Source organism: Gopherus flavomarginatus, chromosome 1 (genome assembly GCF_025201925.1).
Source record: "Gopherus flavomarginatus isolate rGopFla2 chromosome 1, rGopFla2.mat.asm, whole genome shotgun sequence".
NCBI lineage: Eukaryota > Metazoa > Chordata > Testudines > Testudinidae > Gopherus > Gopherus flavomarginatus.
Genome location: NC_066617.1, coordinates 91,568,658 through 91,585,553, shown reverse-complemented (window position 1 = coordinate 91,585,553; position 16,896 = coordinate 91,568,658). Strand labels below are relative to the sequence as shown.

Sequence of the window (16,896 nt, the reverse complement as noted above, 5' to 3'; positions counted from 1 at the left end):
CTTAGTAACTAATTACACAAATTTAGTTGTAAGTTATAGTGTGGACAGAGACTAAAGATCAGCCTGCCTTTTCTACTGATAAGCAAGTGGATCGCAAACCCACCTGAAGTGATGATCTTATTGCCAAGATTCAGTGAATAGGTATATGGCTTCTACAGCTAATTAAATCTGTTAATTATAATCTAAAATTCACTGGGCTAGGCAATAATGTTTCACATTTATACTCTGCCTCAGATGGACATGATTTGATGTTTGCCATACTAAAGGGAACAAAAACCAGCTGAATCACTTCAGAACAAGTATGTATGAAAAACCCTGAATGCAGTGAGTTTGCAATAAAATGTGCATTCACAGGACATATAGTGTCAGGTTTTTATTTTGTGAAAATGGCTGCCTAAACTCACTGTTCTAAGAAAATTGACTTAATAAAAGGCAGTTCTAGGGTCATGAACCATATGGCTAATTCAAGTTATTTGCATCTTGTGACTGAGTCGGCTGTTTCTTACCACGAGGAACTTCTGAATAATTGTGCTCACATCCAATTCAAGAGACCTTAGCCAATATGACAGAACCATGTCATGTAGAAACAAATGCATAGTCCTCTTGTCAATCTTCTAGAGGTATTAAGAGAGCAATGGACTATGACCTGTGAGTTAGAGCCATGCCTCTCTTAGCTACTGGGGATCTGATGGGGCTGTTCCTGGAGTTGGTTGTAAGTGCACCAAAGGCTGACTTCTATTAAAGAAAGAACAGGAGTACTTGTGGCACCTTAGAGACTAACAAATTTATTTCAGTATAAGCTTTCGTGAGCTACAGCTCACTTCTTCGCATACATAGAATGGAACACACAGAAGTGAGCTGTAGCTCACGAAAGCTTATGCTGAAATAAATGTGTTAGTCTCTAAGGTGCCACAAGTACTCCTGTTCTTTTTGTGGATACAGACTAACACGGCTGCTACTCTGAAACCTGTCTATTAAAGAAGAAATTGTTAGAAGAAACACTCTTTACACTGACACCCTCTGCAATTATTTCTTTGTCTTGAGTCTTGTGATAAGATAGTTGAAAAGGTTGGGTCCAAATAGCTCTGGAGTACTCAAGACTGCTTAAGCCCAGTGAGTTTGATTTTGGGCTTGGGCATACAATCATACAGAGACTCACTGGCTGTGCTGGTCAATGATCTCCTTGTAGTGATAGACAGAGGTCAGATGTCCATGCCAGTGCTTTTACTGGCAAAAACGTTTTAATGCTTGGGATTTCTTTCACTCCCTCTCCACTACTATCTGATGGTATTGCTCAAGGCAGAAACTTCAGCAGATGCTAAAAGTTATTTGTCTTCTTGGGAAATTTTGCCTCTCAGCTGCAATATATGATTTTGATATGATTAAACTACTGAGTATGGGGACTTACATGAAGTGCCACAGTTCTGAGCTTGTAAGGATTATCATGCCATCCCCTGCCCCCTCCAACATGTGCACAACATTAAACAAAGTTAGCAACAGCATAGTGGTTAGTTTGGGTTTTATACCAGAAAAGTTTGATTCAAGTGAACCTTCAGGTATAAACACTGTCCCCTGCCCTGTATCTGTCTCCGCCTTTCTCTCGCTGCCCACCTCCCCACCCAGACACCCCTATAATTGAATGGTCTTTAAGGAGCTCAGTCCTATTCTTTTTGGCTATCGGGCCTTATCTGAGGAACAGAGGAGTGGCCATAACACATTAGATCATTGAGCCTTGTATTCTGCCTGTGACAACCATTAGAAGTTCCAGAGGAAGGTGAAATGACTCAGTTGCACCTAACAGCTAAACCTGAAAGGGACTGACCCACTGTGTTTGAGGTGCTGTCAAAGGCTCAGCTCCTACTGAAGTCATCTTGAATGGATCTTCCATGGAGTCAGTGCAATCTATTTCACAGTTAGGACGGCGCTCCTTGCCAAATGTGTAATAAAGTACAAGGAGCAGGAAACCACTCACAAGGACTTCTAGGATGATCAGTCTATAACAATAAAAATAATAATTATGATCATTAGAGATGGTCCTGAGCTATGAAGTTCAGATACGTTGGTTCTCAAGCTGAGATGTGTCTCTCTCTTTATTAATAATAATTTGCATTTAATGTCTGTGCCCTGTAGGTAAGGATTACCCTTAGCATGCAGAAGTGTAACTATTACTGTTCATAAAGTAGTTTATCCCAGTGATTTTCAAGTTGTGGAATGCTGGCTGGCTGGCTGCCTTGTTCCTCCCTACAAAGTTACATTAAAAAGACAGATACATATATATAACTGTTCCATGTAAACGTTTGCTGTAGCTGCCACAGACATGTTATGTGATTGTAAATGGAAGAGGAGGTTGTCTGTGCAGTTGTGAATATGAAGGGAGATAATGCTCACTCTCTCTCTTTCTCTCTCTCTAGTAAGATATGGTGGACGCAAAGGAATAATTGGAGAATGGTTGATGCAACCCTTTTTGTAATCTAATCGCAATATTTGACTCTACCTCCTGTGATGCTAAATCCCCAAAGGTTGACTATATACCATAAGAAAAACCTCTCTCTTGTAGCTATTCCAAATTTAATCAAATAAGTAGCTAACTAACCCTTTTAGAATTTAGCTGAAAGGACCCTAAAAGAGCAAAAATAGAACAGGAATTACTAGTGGCATTTTTAAATGTATAGGAATTTTTGAGAAGGGTTTTGTATGATTTGGATAATAAAATTAATATATGACCATTGCTTTTTAATGGACCGTATTGTGTAAAAGGAGGTCTATATTTTTGCTGTAGCAGTAAAGATACTAGATCAAATTCTCTGCATTTATTTACATCAGCAGAGAATTTGGTCCATTCTATTTGGTTTTATCTATATATTCTAGACTGGATTTTGCTGTACATGAAAGCTATTTAGTCGGAAAGACGATTGGCTGACTTCCTTGTCTCTCTTGTTTAATTATGCGTGTGGAAGATAAGCCATCTGTGGATTCAAATGATTATGTCTCAGGGTGCATCTACACTGGAGCTGGAAGGTGTAATTTCAGCTTGCTGAGACAAAGGCTGACCAGATAGCAAGTGTGAAAAATAAGGAGAGAGGGTGGAGGGCAATAACCGCCTATAAAAGACAAAGCCCCAAATATTGGGACCATACCTATAAAATCAGAAAACCTGGTCACCCTACTGAGACATACCTGCACTATTTCTGATCCAGCTAGTGCACTAGAAATAGAAGTGCCGCTGCAGCAGCATGGGCGGCAGGGTGGGCTAGCCAATCTGAGACCCTTGGGCAGCGATCCTGTCCTGCTTCTGCCTCTACACTGTTATTTTTAGCTTGAGTATGTCTACTTGAGCTGAAGTACACCTTCAATGTACACATACCCTAAGGATAATTCCACCTATGCACTCAATTGCACTTTAGTAACATAAGAACATAAGAACGGCCGTACCGGGTCAGACCAAAGGTCCATCTAGCCCAGTATCTGTCTACCAACAATGGCCAATGCCAGGTGCCCCAGAGGGAGTGAACCTAACAGGCAATGATCAAGTGATTTCTCTCCTGCCATCCATCTCCATCCTCTGACAAACAGAGGCTAGGGACACCCTTTCTTACCCAACCTGGCTAATAGCCATTAATGGACTTAACTTCCATGAATTTATCCAGTTCTATTTTAAATGCTGTTATAGTCTTAGCCTTCACAACCTCCCCAGGAAAGGAGTTCCACAAGTTGACTGTGCGCTGTGTGAAGGAGAACCTCCTTTTATTTGTTTTAAACCTGTTGCCCATTAATTTCATTTGGTGGCCCCTAGTTCTTGTATTATGGGAACAAGTAAATAACTTTTCCTTATATACTTTCTCCACATCACTCAAGATTTTATATACCTCTATCATATCCCCCCTTAGTCTCCTCTTTTCCAAGCTGAAAAGTCCTAGCCTCTTTAATCTGTCCTCATATGGGACCAATTCCAAACCCCTAATCATTTTTAGTTGCCCTTCTCTGAACCCTTTCTAATGCCAGTATATCTTTTCCGAGATGAAGAGAACACATCTGTATGCAGTATTCAAGATGTGGGCGTACCATGGATTTATATAAGGGCAATAAGATACTCTCTGTCTTATTTTCTATCCCCTATTTAATGATTCCTACCATCCTGTTTGCTTTTTTGACCGCCGCTGCACCCTGCATGGACGACTTCAGAGAACTATCCACGATGACTCCAAGATCTTTTTCCTGATTTGTTGTAGCTAAATTAGCCCCCATTATATTGTATGTATAGTTGGGGTTATTTCTTCCAGAGTGCATTACTTTACGTTTTTCCACATTAAATTTCATTTGCCATTTTGTTGCCCTATCACTTAGTTTTGTGAGATCTTTTTGAAGTTCTTCACAGTCTGCTTTGGTCTTAACTATCTTTAGCAGTTTAGTACCATCTGCAAACTTTTCCACCTTACTGTTTACCCCTTTCTCCAGATCATTTATGAATAAGTTGAATAGGATTGGTCCTAGGACTGACTCTTGGGGAACACTACCAGTTACCCCTCTCCATTCTGAGAATTTACCATTAATTCCTACCCTTTGTTCCCTGTCTTTTAACCAGTTCTCAATCCACGAAAGGACCTTCCCTCTTATCCCATGACAACTTAATTTACGTAAGAGCCTTTGGTGAGGGATTTTGTCAAAGGTTTTCTGGAAATCTAAGTACACTATGTCCACCGGATCCCTCTTGTCCACATGTTTGTTGACCCCTTCAAAGAACTCTAATATATTAGTAAGACATGATTTCCCTTTACAGAAACCATGTTGACTTTTGTCAGACACCTAGAACATAAATTGTTGGGCAATTTTATTCTTTACTATTTTTTCAACTAATTTGCCTGGTACTGACATTAGATTTACTGGTCTGTAATTGCCAGAATCACCTCTAGAGCCTTTTTTAAATATTGGGGTTACATTAGCTATCTTCCAGTCATTGGGTACAGAGGCCGATTTAAAGGACAGGTTACAAACCCTAGCTAATAGTTCCGCAACTTCAGATTTGAGTTCTTTCAGAACACTTGGATGAATGCCATCTGGTCCTGGTGACTTGTTAATGTTAAGTTTAGCAATTAATTCCATAATCTCCTCTAGTGACACCTCAATCTGTCAGGATTCCTTCGATTTGTCACCTAGAAAAGCCGGCTCAGGTTTGGGAATCTCCCTAACATCCTCGGCCATGAAGACTGAAGACACAGACAGATTAGTGTCTATAACATGTTTTAAATTGCTAATCTTATCATGCACTTTACATTGGCTATAAATGATGCATCATAACCCCACATAACAAGATTGAGATATGACATAAAACATCACAAAGTAAACGGGGTCATTTTACTTGATTTTACTGAGACATGTATCACAATGTAAAACAAACAGTTTCGTGAAATTCTTCATTAAGAAAATATTATTATTGCCACAATGAGTTTTTGACTGCAGCTAATGATTTAAGATGATATAGCACGTTCCATTGTAATCTTGGTAGCTTCCAAAGATGGTTGAAAAAATCTAAAGCCATTTTATGATATCAAACATATACTGATGGCAGAGAGACAGTAAGATCAGAATATTTGAGAATCAGGTCATTTCTTTAAATAGAAACCCTTTCCCCCAAAAAAATATACTGTACCTCATTCACAGCAATGGAGAAACTGCAGCAATATGTATAAGGAAAGAGTTATAGGCCCAAAACTATAGACTTTACTTACATAAGTGATCTCATTCACATAAACAAGGGCTGCTAGGCTGAGGCCTATAGTTTTATCCAAATTTTACCCTAGAAAAATATATTTAAAGCACTTTACGATAATGAACTGAGTGAAAATCTTATCTTTATGGGACTATGATGAATGGGAAGATGATTTTTGTTTCAAAATTATTTTTTCATGCCAACACAAAATTGGGGGTGGGGGAGGTTGAGAGAAATAACCTCTACAGTAGCCATTATATTGCTTTATCCAACCTGGGTGCATCACGTATAAAGAAAAAAGTTTCTCTCCTTGAATGAAAGCATTGTTGGAATAATAGTTTCAGCAATCTTGGTTACACATTTCCCTCCTGCTGTTTAGTGACCACATTTAATTTAATCATTTTAAATTTCCTTCACTCTCACCTCTCAGTAGGAACCTAAAACTTCACCTAACTTTTGTACTGGTGACCCCTTTCACACAGCAAGCCTCTGAGTGCGACCTCCCTTATAAATGTAAAAAATGTGTTGTTAATTTAACACTATTATAAATGCTGGAGGCAAAGTGGGGCTTGGGAGGGAGGCTGATAGCTCGTGACCCCCACGTAATAACCTCACAACCCCCGGAGAGGTCACAACCCCCAGTTTGAGACCCCCGTCCTACACGGACAATCATGGCCAGACTTCTGTATCTATGGGCTTCCTAGTAAACACACATTGTAGTAGGGGGAATGTCATTAAATTACCATGAATCCCACAACCTATTATGGCCTTTTTCTTACTTGAAAGGCCCTGCTCCCACAATCAGAGCCAAGCAGACAGACCCACTACACCAATGTGGAACTCTGCTAAATTCCATAGGGTTGTACAGGGAGCCCTCAGTCCATCCTACACATCTGATTGAAAGCCAGACTTAGGTTTGCCAGTTATATTTCTATTAGCTCTTTTTCTGTGCTTCAAAGAGAGAATTACTACATCTTACATCCAACCATTTGGCAGGATTCTCCATGAATGAATAAGCAAGTACATATGGATACGGTCTGACTAGCAGGCGGTTGGGCAGGAGAGGATAGGGGCACTTGCCACACAATCACACATTTTCAGATATTATGACCTATCTTGAAAATTTCCATTTTCATAATGGTAGGAAGTCTGTTCCTCTATATCCTGCGTTACTCCCTTTTGCTTTCTCCATGCCTTTTTCCGCACATCGTTGTTTTGACTGGTAGCGCCGTACGTTTTCTTTGGACTAACAAAAGTTTCACTGTTCAGTTCCGTTTCTTCAGCCAGTTCATCTTTGTCAATTATGCCACATTTCTCTTCACTGAGGCTTTCAGGGTCAGCCCATTCTTGCTCCTCACCAGAAGCAAAGATAGCATAGAATATCACTCCACTGTAGTGCACGAGAGCTGCTATCAGAAAGACATTTTGCCACTCTTCCCGGGTCTGAAAGAATGATATAAGACTCATTAGGTGTGCAGTAAATGGAAATACTAACCTCTGGATTAGACCAGGAGTTAGCACACATTGTACATTGATTGATTGTCGGATTCCTAGTTTTATAAATAAAATAATTGTAAAGAATATTTCTTTTTCCTCCATAATGATAGCTAATAAAATACTAATGGGATTTCCCCGTGGGTTGTAGGACACCCATGAAGTTAGAAGGCCATGGCCCTTTCTAAACGTGAGAAGTCAAACCCCATTTCAGAGCGATGATTGCTCAGGAACCTCAGCAGTCTTACACTGCAGTTTTCCAAGTAACTCTTGCGGGTTTTTCTGCAGGAGAGCATGATACCACCCTAAGACAGAACCCTAGTGAAATTTCAGGGCAAGATGCTTAGCAGGTGTAAACTGTATCCCTCTTCCATTGATACCAGCTGAGGATATAGCACCTAGTATTTTGGTAAGGGGAAAAAAAACACACACAGCTGAAAAAAATTAGAGATCCAATAACCTTTGAAATGATCTTAATCTTGCATGTAATTTAATCCTCATTCTAGAACCAGGTAAGGAAACATTACCTTGTGTTTAGTCATCGCACCAACAATGAGTGGGCACACCATTCCAGACAGTGTCCCCACACCATTGGAGATCCCCATCAGAATGCTGGCGTACCGGGGTGCAATATCCAAATGGTTGACATTAAATCCTGTAACAGCAGCAGCAACAATCAACTGCACAGTCAGTTTCACGCCATGGGGCTAATATGATTTGCTTAACAGTGGTTAAAGGAGATTGAAAAAGGAGAGGGAATCCACAGTGCATTAACCAGGGAGAATGGGGAGCTAACCATCTGCTTTTAGCAAAGGAAGGGGAGCTGCACCCTTTTATCCCGCTTCCCCCTTCTTTTAACCCCTACATCTCCACTTTTGGGGCATAACATAGTACAGGAAATATTGCTTAATTTTTACAATTTAATCCTTTAAGGCTTCAGTGCCTGCAGTCACCTAGCATCTGAAGTGATGCACCCAGCATTGAATTTTTAAATAAGAATTAACAACTCATAAATTTGGGTCTCTTTAATTCTTCAACTCAGTTTCATGCTTTAATTTAGGGAGCCTTTTCAGAAACATTTTTTCCCTGTAGTTTTAGTGACAATTTACCAAAATACCAGACAGCCAGAACATATAGTAGAAAGTTTAATTATATTTCTTGTAGATTTCTAGTGGATAAATATTTTATTAGAAAAGATAAAAAGCAATTTAAGTGATTGTCAAGCAGTGTAATACTGTCGGTAACAAAAGCTGTGCGTATCAGCTGCGGATACCTGCAAGGAAAAGCCATGTAAATTCCAAATTGTATTTTCTCAAGAGTTCGAGGAACTGAAAGCACTAGAAAGGCTAGGTATTGGTAAAATTGGAATTAGAAATAAAAACTCCTCTCCGATGAGAAAAATCCTGATATTTCTGCAGTGGAACACAAGTTTCCTCTTTATCAGGATATCTCTGTGGTCAGCTTTCCATGCTCATTAACAGAAATTCCTAATGAACAGAAATCACCATTTGAAAAACAATGGTGTCCAAGGAGCTGCAGAGCCCCAGCATGTTGCTGGATAAGCCCATGGAGTTGAAAGGAACTACCTGCACCGGGGCAGAAACAGTTATAGGACACACAGCTTGATGAACCCAGCAGGTGCAGCTGGCAGGGAAAAAGCAAACTGACAGCTAGGGTACAGGCAGTAGAGAGGTAATTCATACACTTTCTGCAAGTATCAAAGGTATAGAAGGACTGGAGGGGGGGCTGTTAGAGGAGCAAACAGACAGAACCACATGATTACAGTCTGAAAATTATACTGGCAGTTTAAATCACATTTCAAACCTTCTCATCTTACATTTGAATTTCAGAATAGTTAGCTCTGTATCCTATTAGTTTAATGTTTTGAATGATAACAGCCTAATCTGAGGTAAATGTGCATTGCAATCTGAAGAGCATGGAGGTATTGTAAACCCTAGAGTGGTAAAGACTCAGATTCTTACAAACTCCACCCTCTCTCTCTCTCTCTCTCTCTCTCTCTCTAAAAAATAAAATGCAGGTACTGCAGTAATCATTCTGTTGCAGCAGGAAACAGGTCTTTCCCATAAGCAGCCATGTAAGTAGCTAATATGATGATTAATAAGATGAAGCTTTACCTGAAATAGCAAATCCACTAAATCCTACTGCCAGCACCAAGAAGGAAATAGCCACACCTCTTGTATGAGAGTAACCAACCACCAAAAGCAAGGTTGCTTCCATGCCAAAACCTGCAAATGAAACACAGGACTAGATTAAGTTCTATAAAATATACTGGTTAAAAAGACACCAATAAGGACTAATCAATTAGTGAGTTTTAAAATACGAGTTAATGCACTTTGGGGCATTACAGTTGCCACTGAACCCATTTGCCAATTTTTTGTGGGTCACAATAACATTTTACTGTTTGTATGTTTATTTATTTTAATAGTTCTTCTTTTCCCTGTTGCTGTATGAGAGACCCAGACAAAACAACCAGGGAAACTGACACACAGGGGAAACAGTGAAAGTAATTACTGAATATGCAAGGTACTGTCAAATGCCTAAAGTAAACAAAATTGGAAAAAAGAGAAATATCTCTCTCCTCTAATTCATTTCAACTCTAATGATCTGAGATGGCCTTTGTAATAATAGTAAAAGGAGATTTTCTCAAACAGCAGTGAGACATTAATATTATAAATCATCAAGTACCACAAGGAACTTCCGAAAACTAACTTCTGTCTTTGTTAAGAAGTAGTGACCATTCTTCCAGGTGCATCAAGTATGGGTGACATGATGGCAATCCCCTGGTCAGTTAATTTGAGAATGTTCCTTGATGATTTAAGGTCAAATTCAGACCTGCTCCAAGCAGGTGCAACTCTTGATTTACTTAATTCATACCGTGCCATGTACAGGGACATAAGAACAAAGGAACTGACAAACTAGAGTAGTTCCAGGGTCCATCTAGCTTAGTAACTTTTCTCTGACTGTGATTAGCACCAGATGTTTCAGAGGAAGGTGTAACCCCGCAGCTGAGCAATTACACAATAACTAAGGCTACAATTTTGTCATGGAGGTCACGGATTCTGTGACTTTAAGAGATGCCAGTGAGTTCAGGTTTCAGCCTTGCGTGGTGGGGCTCGGGGATGGAGTACCACCTCCGCCCCCTGACTCACCTCGGTGGTCACCCAGCCTGTGGGTCAGTGTCAATGCCTCCAAGTTACACTGTAATACTTTATTGTTAAATTGTTACCCATTTTTGTTGCCTTGACTGTAACCTGATTTTGTACATTTTTATGACTGTGCCATGAATTTTGCCTAATTTTACTACGACGAAACTGTACCCGTAGCAAGAACATATCTGTGATGGGATGTTCACCCCATACCATAGGTGACACATAGGAGGGCGTGCAGGGTCAAGTGCCCCTCCCCCTGCAGATTTCTGCTCAGCCTGCAGTGGGGAGGAAAGGAGAGAGGGCCTCTGTCCTCCATTGCGCCGCCCCTCTAGGTATGTTTAGCCCCTCCCAGAACCACTACTGCCCTCCATCCCAGCATATTTCTGGCTTGCCTCGCCTCTCTCCTCAGTAGCCAGGTCTTGGCAGGGAGCAGAGGGGGTGGGACACAGCTGTCTCCCCAGCCAAGCTCTCTCTCAGGAAGTTGCTGCACTGCACAGAGTCAGCTTCAGCCAGTGTGAGAAGTGGTTCCATCCTGCTCCCCGCCCAGGCCCAGCTGCCAAGGGGAGCAGCCAAACATGCCATGGGGTAGACACAGCAGAAAGACAGAGCCCTCTGCTGGTAACTCTGGCAGGGTGGGGAGAGCATGGCTAAGATATAAAGCCAGGAAGTTTGCAGCAGAAAGGAGCTGCACTGTGGAAGTTGGCAGTCACTCTCTAGGGGTAGAGAGGGGAAAATAGGAAACCCGTGGAGAGAGAAGTTGTGATTTGTGCAGAAATTGCAACACATGACTATATGTTTTATCTGTAAAAGCCAACAGTACCTCCACAATTCATTATTTTTCTTACAGTGGTAGTGGTTAAAATCTTTCTGCTTCGTAAAAAGTCAGCTAATTGCCCACCAATGGGAACAATAATTGTCATGACCATGTGTGGAACTGCAGACAAAAGGCCAACCTGAAATTAAACAAAATATATGTAAGCTCATGTATTCTCTCATTTTATTTTTATCCTTTGTTCAGCAATAATTTTTCTTCTGGAATGTATTTGTTTAAACAGACGCTAGGGCAGAGGATTCTGGGCTGCACCTCTTACAGAATTTCAAGCCCAGGGAGAAGGGGCTTATGGAATCTTTAAGTCACCTTTGTGACATCCCAGTTTTGTGCTGTTCTAGGAGCTGGAGCAGCCTTGGCATAATTTAGACAGCCCAGGAGGCCTAAGTTATGGCAGCCTCCTTTGGCTGGCCAGTAGGCCACAGCACTGCCAGAAATCTACGGCCCTTATCCTGTCTTTGGGGGTCCCCTACACCAGGGCTTGTGAGAGGGGACCTTGGATGGCAGCTTTATGGCTCTCTCCATAGCTTCTGCACCAGGGGAATTCTCCCTCAGTCTGAAATGGGGATTTTAGGGCCCTTTTATGCCACTCTGTCCCTCTCTGTCAGCTTAGAGGAGCCAGAGAAAGATTGGGAATCTGATCCTAGTATTTTCATACATTTTTCTGGTTCTTATAGTTACTCTTGCCAAGGAATTAATTAGAAGAAAGTTAAAATTCCACTTATCCCTGCACTTGTTATAAATAGGCTTAGAAGGATTAGATTTTTATTGGTAAATGTCAGTAAATGTTGTTTTCACCATATACACAGCAACCAACAAACATAATTCCATCTATAATAATTGAAATTTACAGCTAGGCAGAGAAAGAAAAATGCTACTTGAGAACTTATTAGGGTTTGATTTTAAGGATATTTACTTTGTATATTTTGACACGTGATGTTGACAATTTGTGTTTTAATGGTTATAAAAGCTTTAAAATTTTCAATCTCAATGTCTGCTCTCATTCAGTAATTATTGTCTGGACTCCCTCCCCCCACAATAATTTCCCACAACTGTGAAAATTTAAATAGATAAGAATAAGAAAAAAAAAGCTTTAAAATAAATATTGATATCACCAGCTATAACTGGCTTTGGAGGGAGTTGAGGCCTCTCAGCACCTTGCAGGACCAGGTCCAAAGTGCAAGAGCTGGAATTAAAAAACTTACCTTACTAATTGCAAAGCCAAAGACCTCTTCAAAGTAAGCAGGCTGACTTATAAGCAGCAAATAGAAGGTCCAGCTTCTACAAAAGTTTGCCACAATGATTGCATACACCGGCATTGAAGTGAAAAACTTCTTCCAAGGGGTACTAAATTGCTAGAACAGACAAATTGAAGACTTTTTGTATAGGTAAAAGCAAGGCAGAGACAGATTTTCCTTTCATATTGGTTGTATCCCCCAGTGCAACTTTACTGATTTACACTGGTCTAAGGAAGTGGAGAATCAGCTCCTAGGTTTGTGACTGGGAGCAAGAAAGAGCTTCTTTCTTTGAAGGGTTAGGACTTTTGAGATACTGTGTAGAACAGTGGTTTTCAAACTACAGGAATGGAAGGCACTGGGGTGCGCTGGCTTTGGTCAGCACCGCCAACCAGGCCATTAAAAGTCCTGGTGACAATGCTGCTCGGCTATAACAGATTAGTCCCTCCCTTTTCTAACACTGCGCTGTGCCCCGGAAGTGACCAGCAGCAGGTCTGGCTCCTAGGTTATGGGGCCACATGGCTCCAAGTGCTGCCCCTGCCCCAAGCACCGGTTCTGCACTCCCATTGGCCAGTTTCCAGACAATGGGAGCTCGTGGGGGGCAGTGCCTGCAGTCGAGAGCCACATGCGCACCTCCACCTAGGAGCTGGACCTGTTGCTGGCCGCTTCCAGGGCCGAGCACAGTCCACGGTGCCAGGACAAGCAGAAAGCCTGCTTTAGCACCCCACTGGGCTGCTGACCGGCAGATGCCAGAGTTAAGCCCACACACCAACCCTATGCCCCAATCCCCTGCCCCAGCCCTGAGCCCCCCAAACCCAGAGCCCTTTCCTGCACCCCAAACCCCTCATCCCCAGCCCTACCCCACAGCCTGCACTCTCTGCCAAGAGTCCTGACCCTCTCGCATACTCCAACTCCCTGTCCGAGCCCTGAACCCCCCCCCAAAACCCAGAGCCAACTCCTGCATCCCAACCCCCTCATCCCCAGCACCAGCCCAGAGTCTGGACCCAGAGTCCTGACCTCTTCCTGCACCCCAAACCCCTGCCCCACCCGAGATCCCCTTCCCACACCCTGAACCCTACATTACAAGCCGCAGCCCTCACCTCCACTCCCCAACCCTCTGCACCAGCCCTGGGCCCATCCCACACCCCAAATCTCTCATTCCCAGCTCCGTTGGGTCACGGGCATCAACCATTTTCTTTAACTGGGTCACCAGAAAAAAAAGTTTGAAAACCACTGGTATAGAGCAACAGTGGTACAGAGGTAAGAAGAATTATAAAGTAAATTGCGGGAAAGCATTGATATGTTCCTCACTGTCTTCTGGTGTGATTCAATCTGATAAATTCCATATTGTAAATATGCAGTAACTAAGTGACAGGCAGATATCAGTTTTAGTCTAAATTAGGACTTGAACTAAAGTCCTTGGGATCAAATGGAATTTATGCAATTCACTCTTCTCACTTTGAGTTTCTATTTATGCTTCAGTAATCTGTTCAGCAGGAAGAAAATTACGTCAGAACCACACTTATCGACAACAGAACTCCTAAAAGAAACAATTTGTAATGATGGCAAGGTGGATATATTTTTTTCCTTCTCTTTAAAATGGATCATTATGTACACAGTGTGGTATGAACTCCACATGGATGTATATATGTTGATCCAATTAATATTAAGGGTGCAGTGGTGACCTTGGATGTGCATGTGTGTCTCCAGGCAAGGTCTGATTGATTTCAATGAATGCATCAGGTGTGCATCAAAGGGTAGAATTTGACACATTATCCAATCACCACGATTGTTGGCCAAATCATCCATAATCAAAAGAGTATTTGGGGTATTTTGTTACAAAGTGTTGAAGAATGTAAGCCAGGAAGGAATAGGTTATCAAGAAACAGCTTTTGTTTTTACAAACAATAGCAAAACTAAGTACATAAATGGAGGAAGACAAATTTGATTGGAAAATATATTTTGGGTTTAGGTTTCTAGGATGTTACTGGTAACAAAGCTAAGAAAAGTTCTGGGGGAGTGGGAGAAGAGGGCAAAAACAAAAAACTTAGGCTGTTTTAAGACCAAGAGTGTCAGAGAACCCTGACTGTGCATCCAGAACTTCCACTAACAAGAGTTGTAGGCAGCTTCTGATCTAGGTAGCAACATTGCCTTCATTTTTTCTGACCTCAGCTGGGTTACTCATAAGCGAGATCAGAATCTGGCCCCTTAAGTTTAGACAGAGGTAGAAACCTTGAGCTGAAAGGACATTGAGTTGTGTAGATGGATTAGATGTTTATATTTTTATTCATGGGCTGGATTCTGTAGTCTTTAAGAAAAGCAAAGCTGCCCTTATGCACGCTGAAGTCCTACATTGTATCCCTATCCACACATTGATATAATGCAAAGTCTTAACATGTTTGTTTGCCATAAATGAAAATGGCCACCAAAACCCAGGTATTTTCTGTCTATGACCATTAAATTATACTTACACTTGCACTAACTAGGCTGGCTCCTTCTCCTATACTTGTTTCTACGTATGTCCTTTCTTCACTGGTTATTGTTGGATGTGCAGCAGGGCTCTCATAGGCATGAAACAACCAGAATATGTACCAAACAATTCCAAACATTCCTGCACAGGTGGAAGGAAAGTAGATTGGTTTCAAATGCCATTGGGTAATGGTAAAGTATCTGTAATGCCTAATGTTTCAGTTATCTATCTGAGGACCAAATCAAATCAAAGTCCGGCAGGAAGTCTGCACAAATTCACATGGAAAAATTATAGCTGCCTATTTATACTGTGCCCATCACAGTGGTATCTGAGCAGCTATTCAGCACACTGCACTTATGTGCCTGGGGAGGTTGGGGGAAGGCAGAAGCACATATCTGCATGGGATGTGGGTGCGGGGGAGGGAATCATGGTTAATCCAAACTAAAAAATATATTGGAATGGGCTATGTAAAGACATAGTAAGCAGATCCCGAATGGCAAACCTTGCAGCACACTCTGTGCAAAGGATCAAAGTGAATTAAGCTATCTCTGAAACAGACAAACAAACATGCATGGGTGAGCTTCCCCATTGTGTGTGGCTTTTGGAGCCCCTACTGTTTTGTGAATGGGTAAGTGTTTAGGCACAAATAAGAGGCAACTTCAGGAATGTATAGCTGGGTGGTTAAGTGGGCTTTCATAAGGACTCACCAGTATGTAGCCCTGCACTATATGTTGAAATAATTACAGTTGAAAAGCATTTTACAATATGTTACCATAGTATCTTTTAATATTTCACAGAAAGCTGACAATAAGACTGAACAATTTTGATCAGTACCACTTTTGAAATAGATTTGTACTACACTAACAGTGCTGATCCAACTGTGTGCCATTTTACAGTAAACAACTCACCATAAATGTAAAAGACTGATGGCCATCCTATATACTGTACCAATACCCCTGCCAAGGGCATGGCAATCACTGCCCCAGCGTAAGAACCTGAAGATCAAAAGGATTGAGAAACCATGTCAGCTATGTTACCTAATTCCTCCAACTCATTTCCTATAGGTATTAGAAGAACTACACAAGAGGCTGGAATAATTTGTGTACCAAACAGTAAACCCTGTATAAGATGGAAACCACTTCAAGCCAGCACCCCTAGTTCCAGCACCCAGCAACTACAGTGTGCACTTAAGACCAGCATCACAAATTCCAAGCGGTACCTTTATCATGCTGCAGCATATGTTGAGGTAGGTAAGCTGTATTACGCATATCGATTAATTGTGCTACAGAGACGTTATCAGCCTGATTTTCAGAAGCACTGTGCAGTCACAGTTCTAGACTGAGAATTTAAATACATTCTCCCATCTTTATGCTAGCACCTGTGAAACTCCACCAATGCTAGTAACAGTGGATTGCTCATCTAGACCTGCAGTATGTTAAACAATATGTTGACTATAGCTGTGTTTCTCAAACTGGGATCCATAGACCCCTGGGGCTTCTTGGGAACCCCCAGGGGGTCCGCGAGCCCCACTGATCAACTCCTCCCCCACCTCCTCCCTCCCAGCACCTCCTGCATGCCAAAAATCCAGTGTCACAGTGGGGCTAAGGCAGGCTTCCTACCTCCCCTGGCCCCATGCTGCTCGTGGAAGCTGCTCTGCTGACCTGGGGGGGGGGGGCAGGGGGCCAATGGGAGCTGCAGGGGCAGTGCCTGCAGGCAGGGGTGGTGCCTGCAAGCAGGGGCAGCATGCGGAGACCCCCTGGCACCCCCGCCTAGGAACCACTGCCAGAGGAATGTGAACCAAAACTCCCTCAGAGCCACACCCTCCCACACCCTAACTCCCTCCCACAGCCACACCCCCCACACACCCCTCAACCCCTCCTGCACCCAATCTCCCTCTCAGAGCCCAGAATCTGCACCCTGCACCCAAACTCCCTCTCAGAGCACAGAACCCACACCCAAATTCCCTCCCACAACCCTCACCTCTGCTGCAC

General features: G+C 42.1%; 1 protein-coding gene across 1 annotated transcript in view; it reads right to left on the bottom strand.

Annotated features, from left to right (window-relative positions):
* Window positions 1–5,439: 5,439 nt before the first annotated feature.
* Window positions 5,440–16,896, bottom strand: part of SLC17A8 (solute carrier family 17 member 8) — a 42,772-nt gene continuing 31,315 nt past the window's right edge. Inside the window, exons 6-12 of the mRNA XM_050935522.1 lie at window positions 15,814–15,900; window positions 14,907–15,046; window positions 12,406–12,555; window positions 11,192–11,324; window positions 9,337–9,447; window positions 7,729–7,856; window positions 5,440–7,150 (exon numbers count right to left, since the gene is read on the bottom strand). Of these exons, the coding sequence (XP_050791479.1) occupies window positions 6,812–7,150; window positions 7,729–7,856; window positions 9,337–9,447; window positions 11,192–11,324; window positions 12,406–12,555; window positions 14,907–15,046; window positions 15,814–15,900 (1,088 nt within the window). The 3' untranslated portion in view covers window positions 5,440–6,811. The remainder of the gene's footprint in view (window positions 7,151–7,728; window positions 7,857–9,336; window positions 9,448–11,191; window positions 11,325–12,405; window positions 12,556–14,906; window positions 15,047–15,813; window positions 15,901–16,896) is intronic.